This window comes from Canis lupus, chromosome 19 (assembly GCF_011100685.1).
Source record: "Canis lupus familiaris isolate Mischka breed German Shepherd chromosome 19, alternate assembly UU_Cfam_GSD_1.0, whole genome shotgun sequence".
NCBI classification, from domain to species: domain Eukaryota; kingdom Metazoa; phylum Chordata; class Mammalia; order Carnivora; family Canidae; genus Canis; species Canis lupus.
The window spans coordinates 18,115,355-18,138,382 of record NC_049240.1 but is presented as its reverse complement, the minus strand read 5'-3'; the positions used below and the strand labels follow the sequence as shown (position 1 = coordinate 18,138,382).

General features: G+C 35.2%; 1 protein-coding gene across 7 annotated transcripts in view; it reads left to right on the top strand.

Annotated features, from left to right (window-relative positions):
• Positions 1-23,028, top strand: part of SPATA5 (spermatogenesis associated 5) — a 351,344-nt gene that overhangs the window by 52,603 nt on the left and 275,713 nt on the right. For all 7 annotated transcript variants that reach the window (XR_005373957.1, XM_038564717.1, XM_038564716.1 and 4 more), the window contains exon 11: positions 16,408-16,617. Coding sequence is in view for 6 of the 7 variants with exons in the window: in XM_038564717.1 (XP_038420645.1) it covers positions 16,408-16,617 (210 nt within the window). In the remaining variant the exon portion in view is untranslated. The remainder of the gene's footprint in view (positions 1-16,407; positions 16,618-23,028) is intronic.

Below are 23,028 nucleotides of genomic sequence, written 5' to 3'. Positions count from 1 at the left end.
TAGTGAATCTCTTTTATTTTCAGTGTTAAATCAGTCTTGTATTTCTGGATGAATTTCACTTGACTGTGATATAGTACCCTTTTTATATAATTGCTGGATTTTATTTGCTAATATTTTGTTGAGAATTTTAGCATACAAGTTATGAGAGTTAATGGTCTGTAGATTTTTTTATGAGATTTTTTTGGTCTGGTTTTGGTATTAGGGAAATGCTGGCATTATGAAATGAATTGGAAAGTGTTCTCTCATCATTTATGTGTTGGAAGAAATTGTATAGAATTAGTATTATTTCCTTAAATGTACTCCACTGAAACCATCTGGGCCTAGAATTTTCATTATTTGAAAGATGTAAGTACAATTTAATTTTTTAACAAATATAGGACTATTCAAATTGTTTACTTTTTCTTGAGTGAGTTTTGATAGCTTGTATCTTTTGAGGGATTGGTCCATTTTGTTTTACTAGATGGATTGATGGAGTTAGTCATTAATAGATTTCTGTTGTTACCATTTTCCTGAAGCTGTTTAGCTGGGTACTTGTCTCACAGAGTGGAAGAATGAATCTCACAGACAAAGAAGAGTGAGTAAAGCCATACAAGTTTATTAAGTGAGGATATAGAAAAAGCTCTCTGGAGGGAGAGGGGTCCCAACAGGGTTGCTAACTTGGACCTCCACTGACAGTCTTTTATTTAGAACTGATCAGGGAGCTTGTGGCCTTACTAGTCTTGTGAAGTCTTGGTTTAAGTAAGGACTGGTGATAACATCTTTAATGGCTTACATCTTTTTTAGGGTCTGATTATTCTTTGTTGGTCAAAGGTGACTGTCAAAAAAAAAAAAAAAAAAAACCCTCCCCCCTCAACACACACACACACCTAGGGCAGAGTAGTCTGGTTTGTTCCCTTATCTCTGATTTCCTGAACCTCAGCATTTTTGGGATTTCTGTGAGTCTGATCACATAGAACCCTACCCATTTCCCCCTATTTACCCCACCTGTCCCTTACTTATTACTGTCTGCGAGATCAGTAATGATGTCCTATCTTTTATTTCTCGTATTGTAATTTTTGTCTTTCCTCTCACCACCCACCATGGTCAGTCTGACTGAAGGTCTGTCAAGTTTATCGTTCTTTTCAAATTATCAGTTTTGTGTTTTATTATTTTTCTGATTTTGATTTCAGTGATTTCTGCTCTAATCTTTATTTCCTTCTTTTGTTTGCATGAGGCTACATTTTCTCTTCCTTTAGTTTCTTAAAACAGGAGTTGTGGTTAACGATTTAGGTCTTCTTTTCTAATATAAGCATGCAGTTACTTTAGCTGCATCCCACATATTTGATATGTTGTGTTTTCATTTCCATTTAGTTCACAGTTTTTATAAATTTCCCTAAGACATTTTTGACTTATCACAATCTATCTTCAAGTGATAATATATCATATGTATAGTATAAGAACCTTAAAGCAGTTTATTTGCACTGCCCTCCTCCTGGCCTTTGTGATGTTGTCATGCATCTTTCTTTCCTTCTTGCTTTTCTTTTCTTTTCTTTTCTTTTCTTTTCTTTTCTTTTCTTTTCTTTTCTTTTCTTTTCTTTTCTTTCTTTTATTAAAGATTATATTTATTTATGAGAGTGAGAGAGAGAAAGAGGCAGAGACACAGGCAGAGGGAGAAGCAGTTCCCAGGTCCCCAGGATCACACTCTGGGCTGAAGGCAGTGCTAAACTGCTGAGCCACCTGGGCTGCCTGCATTTTACTTTCAAATAAGTTGTAAACTCCACAGTACATTGTCATCATTTTGCTCTAAATGGATTTTCTTTTAAAGAGACTTAAATAGTAAAATAATAAGATCTTTATATTTACTCAGTTTACCATTTCCAGTCCTCCTTAGTCTTTTGTATGGATTCAGATTTGCATCTGGTATCATTTTTCTTTTTCATAAAGGGCTTACTTAACATTTTCTGTAATGCAGACATGCTGATCATGAAAACTCCCAGTTTTTGTATGTCTGAAAAAGGTTTTTTTGTTTGTTTTAGATAGTTTCATTTTTTAGCTAGATAGAGAAATTAGGTTGATAGTGATGCCCTCTTTTCCAAGTTGCTTTTGCTCTATTTTTCTATCTTGCAGTATTTTTGAAAAGAAATATACTGTCTCCATTTCTTTGTTTTCCATATATAATCTTTTTTCTGTGATTGCTTTTAATATTTCCTCTTTATCACTGGTTTTAAGCAATTCAATTATCATGTGTCTTGGTAGTTTTCTTCATGTTCCCTGTGCTGGTTCATTGATGATCTTGTGTTTGTAGGTCTATAATTTTAATCAAAATTGGGATGAGGGGGAAAGCCCTGGCCATTATTTTTTATATTTAGTTTGTTTCTTGCCTCTCTCTCATATTGGGGACTCAAAGTATATATGTACATTTGTCTGCTGGATACTGTCTCAAAGCACAGTAATACTATGTCTATTTTTTAATTTTATTTTTCTTTGTTTTTTTTTTTTTATTTGTTTGTGCCTGCCAGTTTACTAACCTGCTTTATCTCCCTGAAATATCTAATCTTCTATTAGTATTATCCATTGCATTTTAAAAATGATAGACAGTTTTCTTCTCTAAAATTTTGATTTTATCCTTTTTATGTTTTCTTCTTTTCAACTTAGTGTTTTCAGTGTTTCCTTTATTTCAACATATGGAATACATTTATAATGTTTGTCTACTCTATCATCTGTGATTTCTGGATCAGCTTCAATTTATTGATCTTCTTCTTATAGATTGTCTTTTCTTGCTTCCTTGATGCCTGATACTTTTTTATTAAATTCCAGAAATTTTGAATTTTACTTTGTTGGCAGCTGGATAATTTTTATATTCATAAAAATATTTCTAAAGTTTGTTCTGGGATGTGGTTAAGTTACTTGGAAATAGTTTGATTGTTTGGGGGGGGGGGTCTTGCTTTTAAATTTTCTTAGGTGGAACTGGGGCAGTATTCTGTATATAACGTTAATTTTTCCCTACTACTGAAGTAAGATCCTTTTCAGTACTCTACCTAATGCCCTGTGAGTTATGAGGTTCCTGTTGAGAGCAAGCACTATTCCTTCTGTTCCTTTTGGGTCTCTGGCCTTTCTCCCACACCTCCCCAGCCTCATTTTTTTTTTTCTCACATATGTGCTCTAATAACAGGATATATGAAGGAGATCCTCACCAGATTTCAGGAGTTCTCTCTCTGTGGACTTCTTTTATCTCTAATCCTCTGCTCTATGATACCTAGCCTCTTTGACTTCTCCATACTCCTACTTTATCTTCTCATCTCAGGGGGACTATGGGTTCTGCTTATGTTTCCCCTTCATTACTGTAACCTGTGACCTTTTTCCAGGCTTCTGGTTGAGTATAATCAGTTAGTTGGTTTCTTTTCTCCAGGGATCATTGTCCTTTGTTGCCTGATGGCCAGTGTTCTGAGAGTTGACGCTTCATATATTTTGCAGTTTCTTCAGTTTTTTTTCTTTTTCAGACAAAAAAGTAAATCTTATCTCTCTTACTTATTGGCCAGAAACAAAGGTGTCTATTTGGCAGTTTTTAAGTGTCCCATATTGAATGACCTACATCCAAGCCACAGGGTGAGATATATTCCAATGTCCCATATTAAAATTGCATTAGAATTTCATGTACTTTTCAGACAAATGCTTTGTAGTTTTTTAATGTAGTTTGTTTTTGTTTATTTGGTTGATTGTTTGGGTATTAAGAATAAGGGTATTAACCTTCTGGTTTTGACCCAATAGAAAGACCAGTGCTATAAGGTGGAATGGAATATTATGCTACAGTGGGAAAAATAGAAAACATAGATTGATTAAACTTAATCTGAAAATTAGCAGATGTCTGAGAACTCTACTATAAGCTGAAGGTAAATTTAAAAAATAAGTTTAAAGGCTTGAGATGAAAGTTTTTTCTGATATCCAGGGCTATAGATGGGTATTAAGAAGTAGGAGGGGAGTATGTGAGAATATGAGTTCTAGAGAATTCTAGGTGTTTTATAGTTTAATCATCTGTCTCTCTTTGTTGGGGAGCCCCAACACCACCGTTAGGCTTGATTCCCTAGGACAACTAACTGGACTCAAAAGCCATTATACTCATGATTATGATTTATTACAGAGAAAGGATACAGATCAGTATCAGCAAAAGGAAAAGATTCATGGGGTGAAGTCAGAGAAATTAGGCACAAGCTTCTAGGTGTCTTCTTGCAATGGAGTCACATGAGAACATAGCTTAATTCCATCTGAAACAAGGTGACACTATGTGTAAAGTGTTATTGACCAGGGAGAATCATCTGAATTTTGGTGTCCAGGGTTTTACTGGAGGTCAGTCATGTAGGGATACATTAGCTCCATGTCTGACTTAGCTACTTAAATTCCAGCCCTTTCCAGAACAAGAACAGATGTTCTTAAATCACTTTGTGAGGGTAAGCTTATCTGGTCAAACTGGTACAGCTTAGCCTAAGGCTTCACCTACAAAAACATTCTTTATCAGGTACAATATTTAAAAAAGGTCCAGAGATTATCTCCCAGAAGGCTGCCAATGGCAAGTCCTAGAGACTGGCCTTTTTATTATTTTTTTTATTTTTTATTTTTTTAAAGATTTTATTTATTTATTCATGAGAGAGAGAGAAAGAGAGAGAGAGAGAGAGAGAGAGAGGCAGAGACACAGGGAGAGGGAGAAGCAGGCTCCATGCAGGGAGCCCGACATGGGACTCGATCCCGAGGCTCCAGGATCACACCCTGGGCCGATTGAAGGCAGTGCTAAACTGCTAGGCAACCAGGGCTGCCCAAGACTGGCCTTTCTTTAGAACAGGCAAGGTTTAAGCAACTCAGGTCTTGTGAATTAAACCTTTTTGAACACTATCCCTACTTACTAACTCCATGCTTTATTTGGATTTCATTAGTTTTTTTCTGATGTCCTTTGTGTATTTCAGAATTCCATCTAGGTTATCACGTTACATTTAGTTATCGTGTCTCCTTGGCTTTCTTGGACTTTGAGAGCATTTATTCTTAGCTTGTTTTTGATGGCCTTGATGGTTTTGAGTATACTGTCCGGTCTTTTGTAGAATGTTCCTCAGTTTGAGTTTGGCTGATGCTTTTATTACGGTTAGGCTAGGATATTATGGGTTTTAAAGAAGAACACCACTGAGATGAAATGCCATTTTTATCCCAGCTTAACAAGGACATATTATTAATTTTGAACTTAATTTTCTGATTTAAAAATCCTTCAGCCCCTCATGAGTACTTAATGAGATTTTAGGTGGATTGCTGCTCACATGCAGAATTTGTTCTCCATGGTTTTTTAAAATTCGTGTTTAACTGCCTTACTGCTATGCTTTTTCGGTAGTGTCTTGATGTCTAATGTGCACAACTTAGATTTTCCTAGAGATAGCAGAGAAAAGAAGCCAGGAAGGAGAATGGTAACTGCTCAAGTCACAGATTAGGGAAGGTAAAATGGGTCTCTTTTATCAGATTACAATCTGGAGTAAAACTCAGGTCCCTCAGTATGATTCTGCCATTGTCTTCCTATGCATCTCTTCTTTTATATTATTCCATTATTAATGCATTTGTTTAACGTCTGCCTCTTCTTCCAGACAGCTCAATGATGTAGAGACCATGTCAATTTCTTTCTTTCTTATCCCTTTCTTTTCATGTAGGAGGAGGGCTGAAGGGAGTACGGGGAAGGGAGGAAGGAGGATAGGAGGAACGGGAGGAGGGAGGAGGGGATGAAGGGGAATGGAGGGAAGGGGGAAGGGAGGAAGGAGAATGGGGAAGGGAGGAAGGGAGGAAGGAGGAAGGGAGGAAGGGAGTAGGGGGAAGGGAGGAAGGTACGGAAGGGGGAAGGGGCGGAGGTGAGGTAATGGTCTGTGGAGGGGGGGATTTTTATTCTTCTTTTCTTTCTTTTTTTTCCTTTCTTTTCTTTCTTTCTTCTTTTCTTTTCTTCTCTTTCTTTTCTTTTTCTTTCTTTTCTTTCTTTCTTTCTTTCTTTCTTTCTTTCTTTCTTTCTTTCTTTCTTTCTTTCTTTCTTTCTTTCTTTCTTTCCTTTCATCTTTTTCTTTCCCATGTCAATCTTGTTCATTCTTCCTATCTCCTTCTGTGTACCTACCTATATTTCTAGAGCCTGGCCAGACACTCCAAACATAACAACCTTGCAGTAAAATGAATGTATCAGAGTGAATGAGTGAATAAATAAATGAGTTAAGTGAATGAATATTTTATATTAAAACCCCTACCACCTGTACCTGTGGAGCCTGACTCTTTTGTTGATACCTGTAACACATGAACCCCCCCATACCTATCAGAAGTTATAAAAGATACACAGATTCCTCCCTAAGATAGTTAAGTTTTGTTCAACAGTCTACCGCATAGGGTTGCCTAGTTCCTGAGACTTGCTTGACCTGTCTTACTGAACTCAGTACGTGCCTAAAATATATGTCTCATTTCTCTAGGTAACTTATTCCCCAGAATTGTCATTGTCTCGTCGTATCTTTCAGGCTTGGTTCCCAAGTTGGTTCTATCCTGCTAACCTTTATATCCCTAGCTGTCACATGTAGCACATTCAGCATCCAGGACAAGCTTTAACTATAAGGTAACATCCTTTGTTCTTTTTCTGAATATTGACTCTTAGTACTGTGCTATAAGAATTATTTTCTGATATCCCCTTTACTCTGTCATGGTTTTCTCCTTATATCTGTTACCTTAACCCAAAACATCAATAGTAATCTTCTTTCCCCAACATCTTGACTTTCTGGCCTGCATTGGTTATTCTTACCCATGTGGGAACTTCCTTTCTGGTCTATATCTCACAACACAGAGGGAAATTTTCTTTTATAAGTTTGCTCAGTTTTCTGACATAGAGGGGACCTTCTCCCTTTGCTTCCTATTTCACAAAAATTTGGAGTATCTCTGGCCAGTCTTGACAGGGGAGTGTTTTTCTTTCCATTATGCAAAACTTTTTATTGTCAACCAACCATCAAAGGAGATCAGAGGAAATGGCTTGAATTTATGATTCAACTATTTGGACAGATCTGGGCTTCAAAATGTCATGCAAGGCATATGTATAGCCTTTGTACACTTTTACATGTTAGCAACACTTTTTCATTAGATCTGACCACACATGCTGGCTTATGCCTAACTCTCCTATTTTTCCCATCTCACCTCCTACCAGCCCATCCCCCTGCTATTTCTGTCTCCTATGCCGCTTTATTTTTAAATTAATATAAGAGAAATATGTGTCTGCCTATTAATTTATTCCTTTACTAGACATTGAACATCTGTAATACACAAGACACTATTAAGAAGGTCCTGGTGATATATAACAAAAGAGCCCTTCTGTTTAACTATTTACTCGTAAACTCCCAAAGAAGACTAATCAGGACAAAACTCATTTAAAAATGTTTACTATTTAAAATATTTTTTTCTGGACCATTTATATTTCTTTAGTATTGAGACATTTTGTCACTATTACCTGTGGTTAATTTAAAATTTACTTGAGAAACTTGTGAACATATGCTTCTTTAGCACTTGGGTTTGGGGAATCAGTCTTTCTCTTTCTTCTGTTCATACATTTTTTCATTTCCTTTATCCATATTCCTTTATCTTTTCCCAGTTCTATGCCAGAGTAAGAATGGCAGGGATTTTCTAAGCAGTTTCCTTAAATATTCAAAGCATTTTTCTCTCTTCACAGTTAAATTATTTAAGGAATTTGGTAAATTAGAAAAAACAAAATATTTTAATGAGATAAGATTTTTCTAAGGGAAACGTTATGTAATTTTCATGATGTTTTTTTTACTTTTTAAATTATTGCTGTTATTATTATTTTTTTTCTTGTTTAAAGTTTCCATTTTTTATGAGATTTTTCCTGGACTTGCTTATCTGGCAAAGATAGGTTGAATTTTAAAAGCTCTTTTTGGAAATGAGTAACAATGTTTTTAAAAGATTTATTTATTTATTTTAGAGACAGAGTGAGTGAGAGACCATGCACACACCATAGGGAGGGTATAGAGAAAGAGGAGAGAGAGAACCCCAAGCAGACTCCTTGCCAACTGTGGAGCCTGTTGTCGGGTGGGGAGGGGAGGGTAAGGATCAGTCCCACAACCCTGAGATCATGATCTGAGCTGAAATTAAGAGTCGGACACTTAACCAACTGAGCCACCCAAGCACCCTAACTATTTTTGAGTTAAATTATAGAGTTTTATAATCTAAGGGAGGCTTATTTAAATAGTAATATGTTATTATATTATACAAGGTTTATATGTAACCAGTTCTCTGAGGACAGATTATAGTAAACTTATTAAAATATGATCGTAAGATAATGATATTTTGGAAATTGAACTCAGGTTTTAATGTAACCATTCAACTACTTTTGAAATTTATGCAGTTTAAAATTTGGCTAAAACATTTGCCTTTAAGTTGATCATACTTTCCATGATATTTGCAATTTGGGGATATATCTGTGATTTTTTTACTTGAATAGTTTTTCTTCTTTACCTTAATTTTTTTTCCTTATTAATTAAAAGTTATAGGAGCATCTGTTTCCCTTTAAATGATTTAAAAGTGAGATCCTTAATGTTACTTACTAAAGAACAACAAAATCACCCAGATTAGTGGCAGTTTGCAATTAGTGGCAAAGTTTTGGTGTGCAGTTTCTTTTTTTCTTTCTCATCTACTTTTTAAAGCTCTCTCTACTCTTAACCTCTGAAATTTTAAAATGTTTTCAACCAAGCTTGCTTATGTAAAATGGAAGTGAAACAGGAAGAGGGGGAAAAAGTGAGTGGAGAGAGAAAAGAGAAGGAAAAAAATGCTTAGAATACTTAGCTCCTCTTTCTACCCTGTGCATATATTTGTACTTCCCTCACAATTTACCTACTTTACTTTTAGGAGTCCTCACTTAGTTGTCTTTTTTGTTGTTGTATTTTTTCTGAAGTTTTTATTTTTAATGGATTGGAGTGAGAGAGAAACTGTAGATGATTTATGGCACTATAGTTCAACTGAAACTTCGACTTTTTTTTTTTTACCCTCCATAGAATGTGTTTTTAAAAAGCATGGGGGATTTTTTTTTTTTTTTTTTGTCTTTTCACTATATAAAGCTAATGGCTTTCACTTATTTTCCCTTAGATCTAAGAACACATTTTGAATACTAACTGCTTCCTAATTTTGCTTTTCCTCCACTAAAGAGGCATTTCGAATATATTGATACTTCTTTTGGATCTTGGAGGTTGGGTTTTCTCAACTTATTTCTCTCTGAATTATTTAGTATCTTTAGTAATTTTATATGTTTATGATTTCTAAATGAAATAAATGTATTTTAAATATTTGAATTGGTTAAAGGCGAACGTGTGATCCTGCAGAGAATTTTGAACAGGCACCAAACCACTTGCTACTCCTGGCTTGTCCTCCTGCTGGGACTTGTTAGCATGAAAGAACAAAATGAAAAGTACTCTTTGTCACAATATTTTCTATAAAAATAACACTTTCAAAAGAATATTTTTTGTACCTGACAGCATAAAACTTGGCATGTAACAAACATGAGCATCTTGACTCACAAATGTGTAAAGACACTATCAATCCCTCTGGAGCTACTGAATTCCTCTCATAGTATTTCTCCCAATATCTGCAGTTCAGTTCATTACTTTTTACTTTGTCCTCTTGGAACTTGTCCATAAGTTGTTTTTTTGTTTGTTTGTTTTTTTAAACATGACCATCAGGTCTTTTGGTTTCTGTTGGGTATGCAGTTTGAGGGGTTCTTTTGTTTTTGTTTTTGTTTGTGTGTTGCTGGATGGATGCTTGTCCAGAAAGTCCTGTAAGAGGTTTATAGAGGGCATTTCCCTTGGGAAATTTGTCTCACTGCTCTGTCCGTACTTGTTTGACAGCTGTTCCTTTACTTCTAACTTTATTATTAATTTAAAAAGTTATAAAGCCATATGTGAGCAGCTGTTCACTATTTTCATTAGGACCAAGTAAGAAAGAAAGGACCCAGCTATTATCAGGAGTGATTTAAGTTAGATTGTAGGAATAATTTTCTGGCAGTTATGATATAGTGTAACTTATTAAAAAGAGAGTTACAGAATCTTTTTATTTTTTTAAAGAGCATAAAATAGTGTTTGTTGAAAGATGAGAGGAATTGAAAGATGAAATACTGTCTGAAGGTAGGATAGTGAACCAGCTAGTTTTTGAATTCCTGTTCCAGTTTTAGGATTTTATGATTTCATGCTGGTATTTATTCTTCTCTGACAGACTAACTTTTCCCATAACTTTCTGTGCTTTAAGATTCTTCTGTGCAATAGTAAGCTCTTTAAACTGATTTATATTCATTTTTTAATTGATAGCTGTAGATTTATTTATGATTTACTTATTCATTTATTTGGCATTTAAGTGCTAAATTAAAATATGCAAAACCTGTTTAGTTTAAGAAATGTAATGATCAAACACAAAGGAAAAGCATAGAAAAGTTACGGTAGTTCTAGATTGCTCATGAAACTACAAATACAATTGCCTGAATGGCTTTTATCTTTTGTTACTAGTCTTTCAAAATATAACTATTCATTATAATCATCATCTTTCTGACATTTAAATAAAATAATACCTAGTATTTATTAAATAGTTACGGTGTGCCAGGCAAAGTGCAAATAATATAAACTAGGCTGTTTAATTCTCACAATAAAACTGAGAGCTTAGGTTTTATTATCCCCATATTCTAGATGAGAAAAAAAAAAAAGAGTTTTTTATTTTATTTTATTTTATTTTTAAAATTTTATTTATTTATGATAGTCACACAGAGAGAGAGAGAGAGGCAGAGACACAGGCAGAGGGAGAAGCAGGCTCCATGCACCGGGAGCCCGACGTGGGATTCGATCCCGGGTCTCTGTATTCTTTTTTCACCACCCCTTCTTCAGATATAGTTAATTTTTAAGACTCATTGATTTGCTTTATTTAATATAGTTTACTGTGGTTTAATACAGCCTTAATCTTGTTTTTCCTCTATATAGCCCCACTGCTACTACTTCAGTGCAGGAAATCACTATCTCTTATCTAAATTACTAGAGGAGCCCTCTCCAAGTTTTAATCCCTACTCTATCTTGTGACCACAGTTGTCTTCCAACTGTGTCCCAAATGATCATGTCATTTCCCTGATTAACTTGTTCTCCACATCTCTCAGGATAAGGTCTAAATTTCTTGATACCTTATGAGTTTTCTAGGTCTGATAGTTTCCTACTTGTAGTTCTCCTGATGTATGTTGCTATTTTTTGTCTCTCTCCTCCCATGGTATCTACCATTACTTTCAGGTGGCTAGTTCCATCAGGTCCCAGCTTATATATCACCTCTGAAAAGTTTTTTTGGCCTTGCATTTAAATTCTGTGACTAGGGGATCCCTGGGTAGCTCAGCGGTTTAGTGCCTGCCTTTGACCCAGGGCGTGATCCTGGAGTCCTGGGATCGAGTCCCACATTGGGCTCCCTGCATGGAGCCTGTTTCTCCCTCTGCCTCTCTCTCTCTCTGTGTCTTTCATGAATAAATAAATAAGTAAAATCTTTAAAAATAAATAAATAAATTCTGTGACTGTAGCACGTACCATTATGGAGATATGCCTCTTTAAGGAAGTATTCCATCAGGTCAGAAACTCAGTATGGACAAGAAGTATTTTGTCCCCAGCAACCAGCATATTATGAAATAGGTAGTCATTTTATGTTCAATTAATTAATATTTCTGCAGATGACATTGCCTCATGTTTTCCTCAGAGGGTAAAGACCTTCTCGTCTAATTCTCTCAACTCCCTGCTTTCCCACCAGTCTTATGCTTTTTATCTTTATCCTTTCACACTCCTTTCCTACCACCGTTTGGCAAGACAAGTACTTAACCAAACTATAAAGTAGGAGGTAAATGCATTAGGAATGGAGGAGTATTAACTAGCTTCCAAAAAGTTTCAGTGGTGAAAAAGAAGGTGATAGAACATTAGGTAGAAACAATATCAAAGTAAGGTTATTTTGAAGGATAGGGAGAAACAGAATATTTGTTGGCTGAGGAAAGAATATAATGAAAAATATAGTCAAGGCAGGAATAGAGTAAAGATGACTGAGGACAGGATTATTTCACTTTTCTTCTGTTTCTTACAGCCTTAGGGCAGTGGACCAATTCCTCAGCATAAACTACTAGGTCCATGCAGTGGCATTGGTGTTTTGGCTTCTTCATGCCAGTGAACACTAAGTTTTCCAGTAAAAGCATCTTAATTTCTCTTGAGGGACAAGCCCTTTCCAAATTCTGCTCCACTTGACTCTGTTTGCTAGTACTTCCTGATCCTTATTAACTAAAGAGATCCGTCTTTTATCACATGGATTTCTTTGTGTTTATATTGGTAATTTCCATGTGTGGTTCACAGAGGTACTAAATATCTGATATTAAGTTCCTTTAAAAAACTCTTTTTTGGGGAACCCTGGGTGGCGCAGCGGTTTAGCGCCTGCCTTTGGCCCAGGGCGCGATCCTGGAGACCCGGCATCGAATCCCACGTCAGGCTCCCGGTGCATGGAGCCTGCTTTTCCCTCTGCCTGTGTCTCTGCCTCTCTCTCTCTCTCTGTGTGACTATCATAAATAAATAAAATTTTAAAAATAAAATAAAATAAAAAACTCTTTTTTTCAAGACTTTCAAAACTGATTAAAAACCAAACACAAAATGTATTGAAAACCAAGTTTTCTCACAATTAAGATTTGCCAGTTTTATTTAGTTTCATATAAACCTGAGGAAAAAAATCCTCTGTAGGCATTTATAGGCATATAATTGAGTTTTTTATAAAATGTCATTGATTAGGAAAAATATATTTCTGCATTAACTATTAAGAAAATTTTATCTGTATATGTGTACTTATTTAAATTAGTTTAAGTATTCTGCTCTAATGCTCTATTACTCAAAGGAAAATTCAGGATGCCTGGGTGGTTCAGTTCTGACTCTTGATTTCATCTCAGATTTGTGAGGGTGAGCCCTGAGCTGGGTCTACTCAGGGTATGGAGCCTGTTTAAGATTATCTCTTTCCCTTCTTCTCCCTGTCTCCTCTCTCTCTCTCTCTCTCTTTTAAAAAAAAAAAAAAAAAAAGTAAAGCTTAAAACATCCTCCAAGAAATGGAAAGTCTGCTCCTCATGGAGCATGTTCGCAAATGCTTCTCTGACCTTTACATTTCTGATAGTTATTATAAATATAGCTTTTATACATTATATGTAACATATATGTACTGTCTGTGTGTGCTCATATATGTGTTTGTGTTGTATGGGTATGTATTCTACAACTAAACTACTGATATAATTATACCACTCAATTCAGTAACCTTGTTAATCTACTTGACCACTGCTTCTTTAATACTCTATACTTTCTGTTCTCTCTATTCAGTTTTTGATAGTCGTTGACTACCCTCCTTTTTACATTTTTTTTTTTTTTAAGATTTTATTTATTTGAGGGAGTGAGAGAGATCACGAGCAGGGGGTGACAGGCAGAGAGGGGAAGCAGACTCCCCACTGAATCAGGAGCCCAGTGTGGGACTCCATCCAAAGACCCTGAGATCATGACCTCAGTCAAAGGCAAGTGCATACTCAGCTGAGTCACCCCTGTTGACTACCCTCCTTAACACTTTCTTCCCAGAATGTTTATTTCTATGAGAGTATGCTGAAGTACTTAGAAGTGTCTTGGTATCTGCATCTTACTTTAAAAAGACTCGATGGCAAATTTAAAAATTGATAAAGTATGTGTGTTTGCATGTGTGCTATTTGTGTGTAGAGAGAAAGTGAGAGCATGCACCATAGCATATGTGGCAAATATTTAAAAATTGGTATATTTTTCAAAAAATATGTATACACTTATTGTGTCCATTTTTTTGACTTTTGTGTATATTTGAGAATTTTCAAAATTTAATTAAAAAATAAAAGGAAAAAGAAAAATCAGACCAGCGTGTGACAACTGTGGTGCTGGAAAAAAACAAAAAAAACAACAAAAAAAAAACAACTCTGGTGCAATTTTAGGTAGGCCTGGTTTTAACAGTAAGTCACCTCCTGTGGTAAACAGTCACTTGATCCTGCTGATGATAACTGGGTATTTTTAGGGCCATAAGCTTATGTGCATTGATCTCAAGTTTAATTTTAGTTTTATTATTTGGTAAAATCAGAAAAAAAAACAAAAAAGGCAAAGCCCAAGGCTGATGATACTGCAGGGAAACATACATGTATCACTTATGCTACTAAAATAAATAGAGTGGTTGGGATAGTAAACTGACATTATGCATCAAGGACCTAAAAATGTTCATACCTTTTAATCCAGTAATCTTACTTTTTAAAGATAAATCCCAACAAAACAATTTAGAAAGGAATAATTAAATCCTGATCTCAGGATTGTGGTTAATAATACAGCATTCTTCTGGTTCTGTGGACAAAAACCCAAAACAACAAAGTCTCTCTCTCCCCCGAAACCATGCAAGTTCTTTAAAAAAAAAAAAAAAAAAAAAAAAAAAAGACTTTTTTCTGATATTAACAAACAAAACCTTTCTCTTTTTGGATTTCTGAATTTTTTGTTTTTCTGATTTTTTTCTTCCTCTGTTTTTCCTCTTCTTACCTCTTAAATGTAGGTATTTCCCAGCAATCTCCCTTTCACCCACATCTCTCTTCTCGTGGTCACAATTTTAATTGATCTCATGGTTTTTATTGTTTGTATGTAGATCTCTCTGAAATAGAAAATTCCAGCCCTATCCTCTTTCCAGAGCTTTGTTTGTGATGCTTCCGTTCCAACTGCATCCTTTTTGTCTCTTGAATATTATCCTGTTCTGTATTTCAACTCTATATCCAGAAATAAAAGTTTATCTTATGTGAATATTATCCTGTTCTGTATTTCAACTCTATATCCAGAAATAAAAGTTTATCTTATGTATTTTCCCTCTTAAAAATTATTTTCATGTTCACATACTATCAACTCATCTTGAAATCTTCAGCTTTACATTCTTTCTTCTTCTTACTCTACCCTCAAAACCCTCATGCTGTGGACCTGCAGTATCACTCCTAGAGTGTCTTCATCCTCTGTGTGGAGTTACCCTAGTTTAAGTTTGTTTTTTTATTTTAAGAATGTTTCTGATAGGTCCTAAATTGATCTCCCTGCATTCTTTCTCTCTTCTCTCTAAATGAATCTTGTCAGAGAAGTCTTCCTAAAGCACAGATCAGACTATATCACTCTGCAAATTAAAAATCTTCAAAGGCTTCTTATTATGAGGAAAGAAGTTCTTGAACTCCATCATCTAGCCTTCAGGGTCTTCCACTTTATAGTTTCAACTAACTTTACTTTTTAAAATTTCCTTCCTCATATCTTTTTTCTCTTACTCCATACTTTTTTCTGAGCCTTTTGTAATTTTTTGGCCTCTACCTGAACCATTCCCTGTTTTCACATTTCCAGATCTCATCCATGTTTAGAAGTTGGCTTTCAGATTAGCCTTCCAGCTGGAAGTAATCTTTTCTTCCTGGGAACTCCTAAAAGCTTTTTCTGTGTCTTTGTTACCATGCTTAGCATCCTTTCCATTGTACTGTGATTATTTATATACATGTTACTGGTGGTGGTTAAGTTCTTTAAAGTTTGGGTTCATGTCTTATTCTTTTGTTTCCTGTGTATATTATCTGATATGTAGTTCTTAATGGATATTTACTAAGTAAATAACATGTAAAGAATTGTCTTATTTTGGGGATTTCTTTGTTGAGAAAAAGGAACAAAATTTTAAGGATATGTCATTAATATATCAAAGACAGAAAAAATCATATGCTCCCTGAGGACCTACAGAAATATTTTTAGAAGTAATACATAAAGCAAATAAATTTGCTAAAAAGATGAGACCATGAATCACTAATTCAAACCATTTTCAGTCATATGAAATCTAATTTTTAAAGCCGTCTAGAATATAGACTTAACAGTATGTTTGATCATTTAAACAGTTATTTATATAAGCAGAAAATATTTTCTTTAGTAATTCTGTAATTACAGCTCACATTTCATGTATTCTAATTTATTTCTTTTTTTCTTTTTTCTTCTAATTTATTTCTAAATAGAACTTTTTAACTTTTAAGGATCTTCTAGATTCTTTTTTTTTTTTAAGATCTTTTATTTATGTATTCAGAGAGAAACAGAGAGAGAGAGAGAGAGAGAGAGAGAGGCAGAGACACAGGCAGAGGGAGAAGCAGGCTCCATGTAGGGAGCCCAACATAGGACTCCATCCCGGGTCTCCTGTATCACACCCTGGGCTGCAGGCAGTGCTAAACTGCTGCGCCATCGGGGCTGCCCAGGATCTTCTAGATTCTTAAATGCTTCTTATTCCCCCTCTTGCACTTTTTATTGATTCTTTTTTCCCCCTCTGTTTGTCCTGGCAAAATTTACATTTAGATAATGCTCTGTTTTACAGGTATCTTGGTCAGATATAGGAGGACTGGAAAATATCAAACTGAAATTGAAACAGGCTGTGGAATGGCCCTTGAAACATCCAGAGTCTTTCATTCGAATGGGTATTCAACCACCGAAAGGAGTTCTTCTGTATGGACCACCTGGATGCTCTAAGACAATGATTGCAAAGGCTTTGGCCAATGAGAGTGGCCTGAATTTCCTAGCTATAAAGGTAAAGTGTTAAATTTTTTTATTGCTACCTTTCTTCCAGCCCCACTAACACCTTTGATTCTTACCCTTAGGAAAAAATGATAAGGCATCTTACGGAGTAGCTGATTTTTTTTTTTTTTTTCTTTTTTGAGGTTGATGGCAAGATAATATAGGGCGATGAGTTCTAAATAAATTAATGCTTATAATTGGCAAAACATGGCAGACAATAGGAGACTACTTTATTTAGTTTTGTGAGTCTCAATATTTCTTACATCCATGTATAGTATAGAAACCAGTTTGGTTTAGTTTCTACATTTTTAAATTGTGCTAATAATCTCTTGCTTAACTAAGATTTAATTATAAATATGACTGCAAACTTAATATTTATATAGAGAGAGTTTTCAAAGAAATCAGATACTTTATATGGTAAAACTAAATTCCTTTAAACACTTTTCTAGTTAGGGAATATATATGTACAAGGTTTCTATTTGAAACACATACATACATTATTTGTTCATTGCCATACCCCTGTTACTTGGGGTAGATAATCTTACTCAACATGTAGTTTTACATTTACTTTAGGGCCAGATGTTTTTTTTTTAAAGATTTATTTATTTATTTTAGAGAGAGTACCTGAGCATAAGGGAGGGACAGAGGGAGGGAGAAGGAGAGAGAGAATCCTCAAGCAGACTCTGCTGAGTGTGGAGACTGCTAGGAGTCTGAGATCATGATCTGAACTAAAATCAGGAATTGAACACTTATCCGACTAAACTACCCAGGTGCCCCAGGGCCAGATGTTAATTTTTAAATGAACTTTTGTGTAATTTGATCGTCTGTCCAGTTACTAAATATACATATATAAAACCTTGAATCCATTAGTGGAAAGGACCTTATCACAAAAACATATACTTCAGTCTGTTAAATATGAAACTCATTTCAGAAAAAGCACATGATAAAAGACTCTGTTTTGATAGTACCAGGGAATTTTTTTTCATAAAAAATATGTTTTCTATCTTAGAACACTGAAATCCTTGGCAGTTTGAAAGCATAAAATTTATTTCAGATTAGAGTCAATTTTTTACTTAAAATTGTTTTGAAATAATGTTTAGATATGTTAGGCTATTTGCTTTTTAAAAATACGTATCTTCACAATCACTGGTGTTTACGTATTTGTGATTATTTGGTGGAAGATATTAGATACTGAAGAGGGGAAGGAGGACCATTTTCACAACCACTTTTAAAGCTGGCGGGTTTAAATGTTGGAGTAATGAGTAATTTTGAAATTTCAGAGGCATCTTGATTTCTCTTTGATCCCTGTTCTCTTATCTCATGATAATGGACATGAACATTTTACTGGCACTTCCTACTCTTTTTACTGTCACCTCCATTTTTCTATGCCTACCTTGTGTTTTCCACGATTATATATTCATAATCCTTGAATTTTTTTCTGTCAATTGGAAATATGAAACTTACGTGATGAGAGCTTCACTCGCAGTTATTTACACTGGAATCTCAAAGAGGAGTGAGCACATGTATTTTCCTATGAACTAGTATCTCATTCTTATGTGATCTAAGATAACTGTTCCAGATGTTAGGACTACTTTCTGGCCTATCTTAGGAGTTCTTAGAAATACATTTATTACTGTTTTTGAGTACAAAACATTTTCATAACTTTAGACAGTTTTACTTTTTTCTTTCTTCACTGTGAGAAAATGTACAAAGATTTTTTGAAAAGTTTATCTTTTATCTTGCACACTGTTCACGTAAAATAGGCATGCATGTGTTAACTTATTTGAGCCTTTTCACTAAGTTCATTTTCATTTTTCTTTTAAGTCACACACACAAAGGATACGTGATGTTAAGAAATTTTCTTATTTAGTTGAGTTCATACTTGCCAGAGATAATTATGTATTCTACTTACTAATTTTTTTTATTTAATGTGGATTTTTATTCAATATACATTTTAGTATAGTTTGGCAGTATTCAGCTTTTTTAAAACATTTATTTATTAATGAGAGACACACAGAGAGAGAGAGAGAGAGAGGCGCAGAGACCCAGGCAGAGGGAGAAGCAGGCTACATGCAGGGAGCCCAACGTGGGACTCAATCCCAGGTCTCTAGGATTAGGCCCTGGGCCGAAGGCAGCGCTAAACTGCTGAGCCACCCGGGCCACCCGGCAGTATTCAATTTTTGAATCTGAGTGGAGTATATATTAAATGAACAATGAATGTTCATATTACTACTTTTTAAATATTCCTACATGTTTAAAAATTTCTAAAAGAAAATGTTGGGAATATGAAAGAATTATTTGTTTTTCTCTGCATTTTTATTGGTCTTTTCATCGTTGTCTGGCCATTGCTTATGAGAAGAATTTAAAGTAGCTATGCCATACAGCTTATATATGCAGAAAGAAGTCAAAGAAGTTGGGAATTAATATTCTTCCTAGCTTTGTTTTTCTATGAAGAAAAACATACATGTTTCTTTTCCAAGGGATTTAAGTGTTATAATTAAGTTTGAGCTTTTGAAATAATAAGTCGTACATATTTTGAAAATGACCAGAGAAACATAGATAGACAATAAACTTTTCTAGTCAGTTGGAAAATACAAGTAAGAACATATATTGAAAGGAAAAACTCGCCAGCATTTTTTGTAATTACCTTTAATTCCCAAAATAACTTAAAATGTTTTAAACATCTCTTTCTCTGAATTTATGAAAGAACCCTTAGCTTCTCCTGTGCATCTTTCCTGAACAGTGATTAAAAAATATATACTCCAGGGCAGCCCTGGTGGCTCAGTGGTTTAGCACCGCCTTTAGCCCAGGGTGTGATCTAGAGACCCGGAATCGAGTCCCACATCGGGCTCCCTGCATGGAGCCTGCTTCTCCCTCTGCCTGTGTCTCTGCCTCTCTCTCTCTCTCTCTGCGTCTCTCATGAATAAATAAATAAAATCTTAAAAAAAATGTATACTCCAAAGTTCAAACTTCACGTTGGCTTGTGTGGACTCTTAATATTCTTTGGCATCTATGTGTTTTTGTGTAGACTGTAGCACTTGACATGTGCTTAAGTTTAGTTTGTCATCTGTGTCAATTATGTCAAAATATTTTCCAGTTGAAATTTCATCTCTGCTTCTCTCTTGCTTTTGTCTGGAGTGCTGTAATAGATTAATTACCTTTGTGTAATTGGGCTGCTTTACTTTATGAAGAACTGTTACTGATTCTGGAAAAGGGTGGTCAGGCATCTGACGGATTTTGAGCAAGTCTTTTATTAGCTGCTATTGGTGAGTACAAGAATATAATGAGCTAGTATATACTTGACTTTTGGGGGAGGAGATTTTCTTCTGATATTTGTATCAGAAAGGAAGTATCAGGAATAAATAGAATAAACAGAAACCTATTTTATTCAAAGCATGCACAATTCAAAGTACTTACTATTCTTTATTTAACTAGATCCCCTACTATTATCAAAGGTACAAAATAACCTGAATTTGTTAAATTGCAAGTTTATCTTTAAGCTTTTGTTTTTAAATCTTGTAGGCTAGTCTATAAATCATAGATTTCCCATTTTGCAGATGCTGTGTGGAAAACTACATAGATACATTTCTTTTATATACTGAATGCTTTCAGATTAGTTTCCAGGATTGCAAATAGGAATAATAATGTTTAGAAAGGTGAAATGACATTTCTAAGGCCATAGTTGTAGTGATGAAACTGAAATTTGATCTCAGAACTTTCTGATGGCAGAGTCTAAACTCTGAACCACTGCATTATGCAGTCTTCTCTTCCCTGCCCCTGCCTTTAAAATTTAGTGCCCAGTCCTCCCCCCTTTCTACCCCCCCCCCCCCCCCCCCCCCCCCCCCCCCCCCCCCACTAATTATGCCATGACACTGGTAAAGGTAGTTCAGGCAGTTTCTATAGGGTAGGTTCAGAGAAAGTGGAAAGATATTTCTGGTACAGTTAAAAAATTTTTTTTGTTCCTGTAGGACTAAGAAAAACTGAGAAAAATAACATGGCTTTGGAGTAGAAGTTGGTTAAATTAATAAGAATGATCACTGCCAAAGAAACAGGAACCTAATAAATAAAAGAGAAGTATATGGAAGGAGACTAGTGGTTGAATAAGGTAGGGCTTGAAATTTACCTATTACTATATAATTTTTGGTCTTCAAATTGGGTTACAATGAAAAAAGTAGTAAGCCAGGATTCAGATAGCTTTGGTTTGATTCCTAATCCTTGTACTTTTTAAGCTCTGTAGCCTTAAATAAATTCTCTTGGTCTCAGTTTTTGTTGTTGTTGTTTTTGTTTTAATCTGTATAGGCTCTTTGAGATGATTGATATATTAAGAAGTAAGTGAAAAAGTTCTGGAAGGCATAACTACTCAATTCTTTAAGTGCAGACTGTGTATAGTTATGACTTCCTGTCAGAGTTCAATATGGAAAGGGAATGGGGAAGAGCTACTTGAGAGTAGAGAAATCTGGCAAATACTACTTCAGCCAAGTGATGAAGGTTAACATCTTCAGTGATTAGGGACGCTTGAGTGGCTCAGCAGTTGAGCATCTGTCTTCGGCTTAGGGTGTGATCCCAAAGTCCCGCGATCGAGTCCCACATTGGGATCCTTGCATGGAGCCTGCTTCTCCCTCTGCCTATGTCTCTGCCTCTCTCTGTGTGTCTCTCATGAATAAATAAAAAAAATCTTTAAAAAAAAATCTTCAGTAACTAGTCACATTGATAGTGTGTACCGTTATATGATGTAGCAAGAATGGCACTTGATTTCTGGGCTCTTCTTCCCAAAGACTCATAATCTGTGTCTGACTGTGAGATAAACATCAGGCAAAACCAAATTGTAAGACATTTTATAAAATATCTGGCCAGTACTCCTGAAACCGTCAAGGCCATTAGAAACAAGGTAAGTCTGAGAAACTCACAGCAAAGAGGAGCCCAAAAAGACATAACAACTAAATATAATGTTATGATGGTTTTTTGGGTGAAATCCTGGGAAAAAAGGACTTAGATAAAAACTAAGGAGTTCTTTGGGGCAGCCCTGGTGGCCCAGCGGATTAGTGCCGCCTTCAGCCCAGGGCATGATTCTGGAGACGCAGGATCAAGTTCCACATCAGGCTCCCTCCCTGCATGGAATACTTCTCCCTCTGCCTATGTCTCTGCCTCTCTCTCTCTCTCTCTCTCTCTCTCTCTCTTTCTCTCTCTCTCTCTCTCTCTGTGTCTCTCATGAATAAATAAATCTTAAAAAAAAAAAAGGAAATCTGAATAAACTGTGGTCTATGAATCAATATTGATACATTATTATTAGTTGATTATAATAAAGGTACTATACTAATATATGATGTTAATAATAGGGGAAACTAAGCGTCCATGGGGGTTTAGGGGTGGTGTATATAGGAACTCAGTCTTAATTCTTGTGTCAATCTTAAACTTTACCAGAAAAGGTCTATTAGCTAAATAAAAGAGTTTCAAGATCAGTATCACAGATCCAGACATAGTACAGACCTTTAATGAATGTAACTGAAGTTAAAAAACCTGGCTCATAACTCTGTACTGCACTGAATAGGAAGAGTGAAATGTATGGAAGGAGAAAAGAGATGGGGGAGATTGTCAATTCCTTGGGTGACAGCTTTGGGGGAGACCTTCGTTCCTATTCATCATCCCTTTGTTGGTGGAAAGTTCCTGGGAAAAGAAAGCCCCGAGAGGAAATTGGCTGGGGAATCTGGGTTTGGGGCTTCCCTGAGCTTGCCTATTTCACTGCAGTTCTCAGTTGAAGCCTATAAAGGAGTGTGTTGGTTCTGGCCCTAGACCCCAACATTATAAAGAATACTTTCTTTTAGTGTTTTGGTTATTTTTTCTTTCACCTTGGATACAGCTTCTAATTTAGAGTCTCACCAGGAACTATGGCCAGATTCATGCCTTTGTGGACCCAAACTCATTATTCTCCTTCTATATAGGTTTATTGCCATTTGGGCTCATCTAGATTCTGAAACCTTTTGAATTTCTATTTCATTTCCTTTAAGGCCTTTTTTTTTTTTTTAACTTTAATAATTCCCTTGACTTCTCTAACTAGTGTTGTCTTATGTGCCTCATATGCTTAAATTGGCAGCTATTAGCATCATTATTATATATATATACTTAGTTTTATCACTGTTTGAATGGCTATTAGGGAGTAACTAATAGTAATTGATTATTAGGACAAATAGAATGATGTGCCATTATCAGTATCACAAAATTATGTAGAAGTTAGATTCATTTTACTTAAATTTGGCATTATTTATACACTATATGAGCTGACATGTTAAAGTTGTAACATCGTATGTTAAAACTGCATGTTAATAATTTTTTTTTTTAAGTTGGGCCTGTATCAGTCAATAAAACTGCTATATACAAAAGATCCCTTGACATGAAAATATTATATAATATTTGGCTAGAAGCAAAA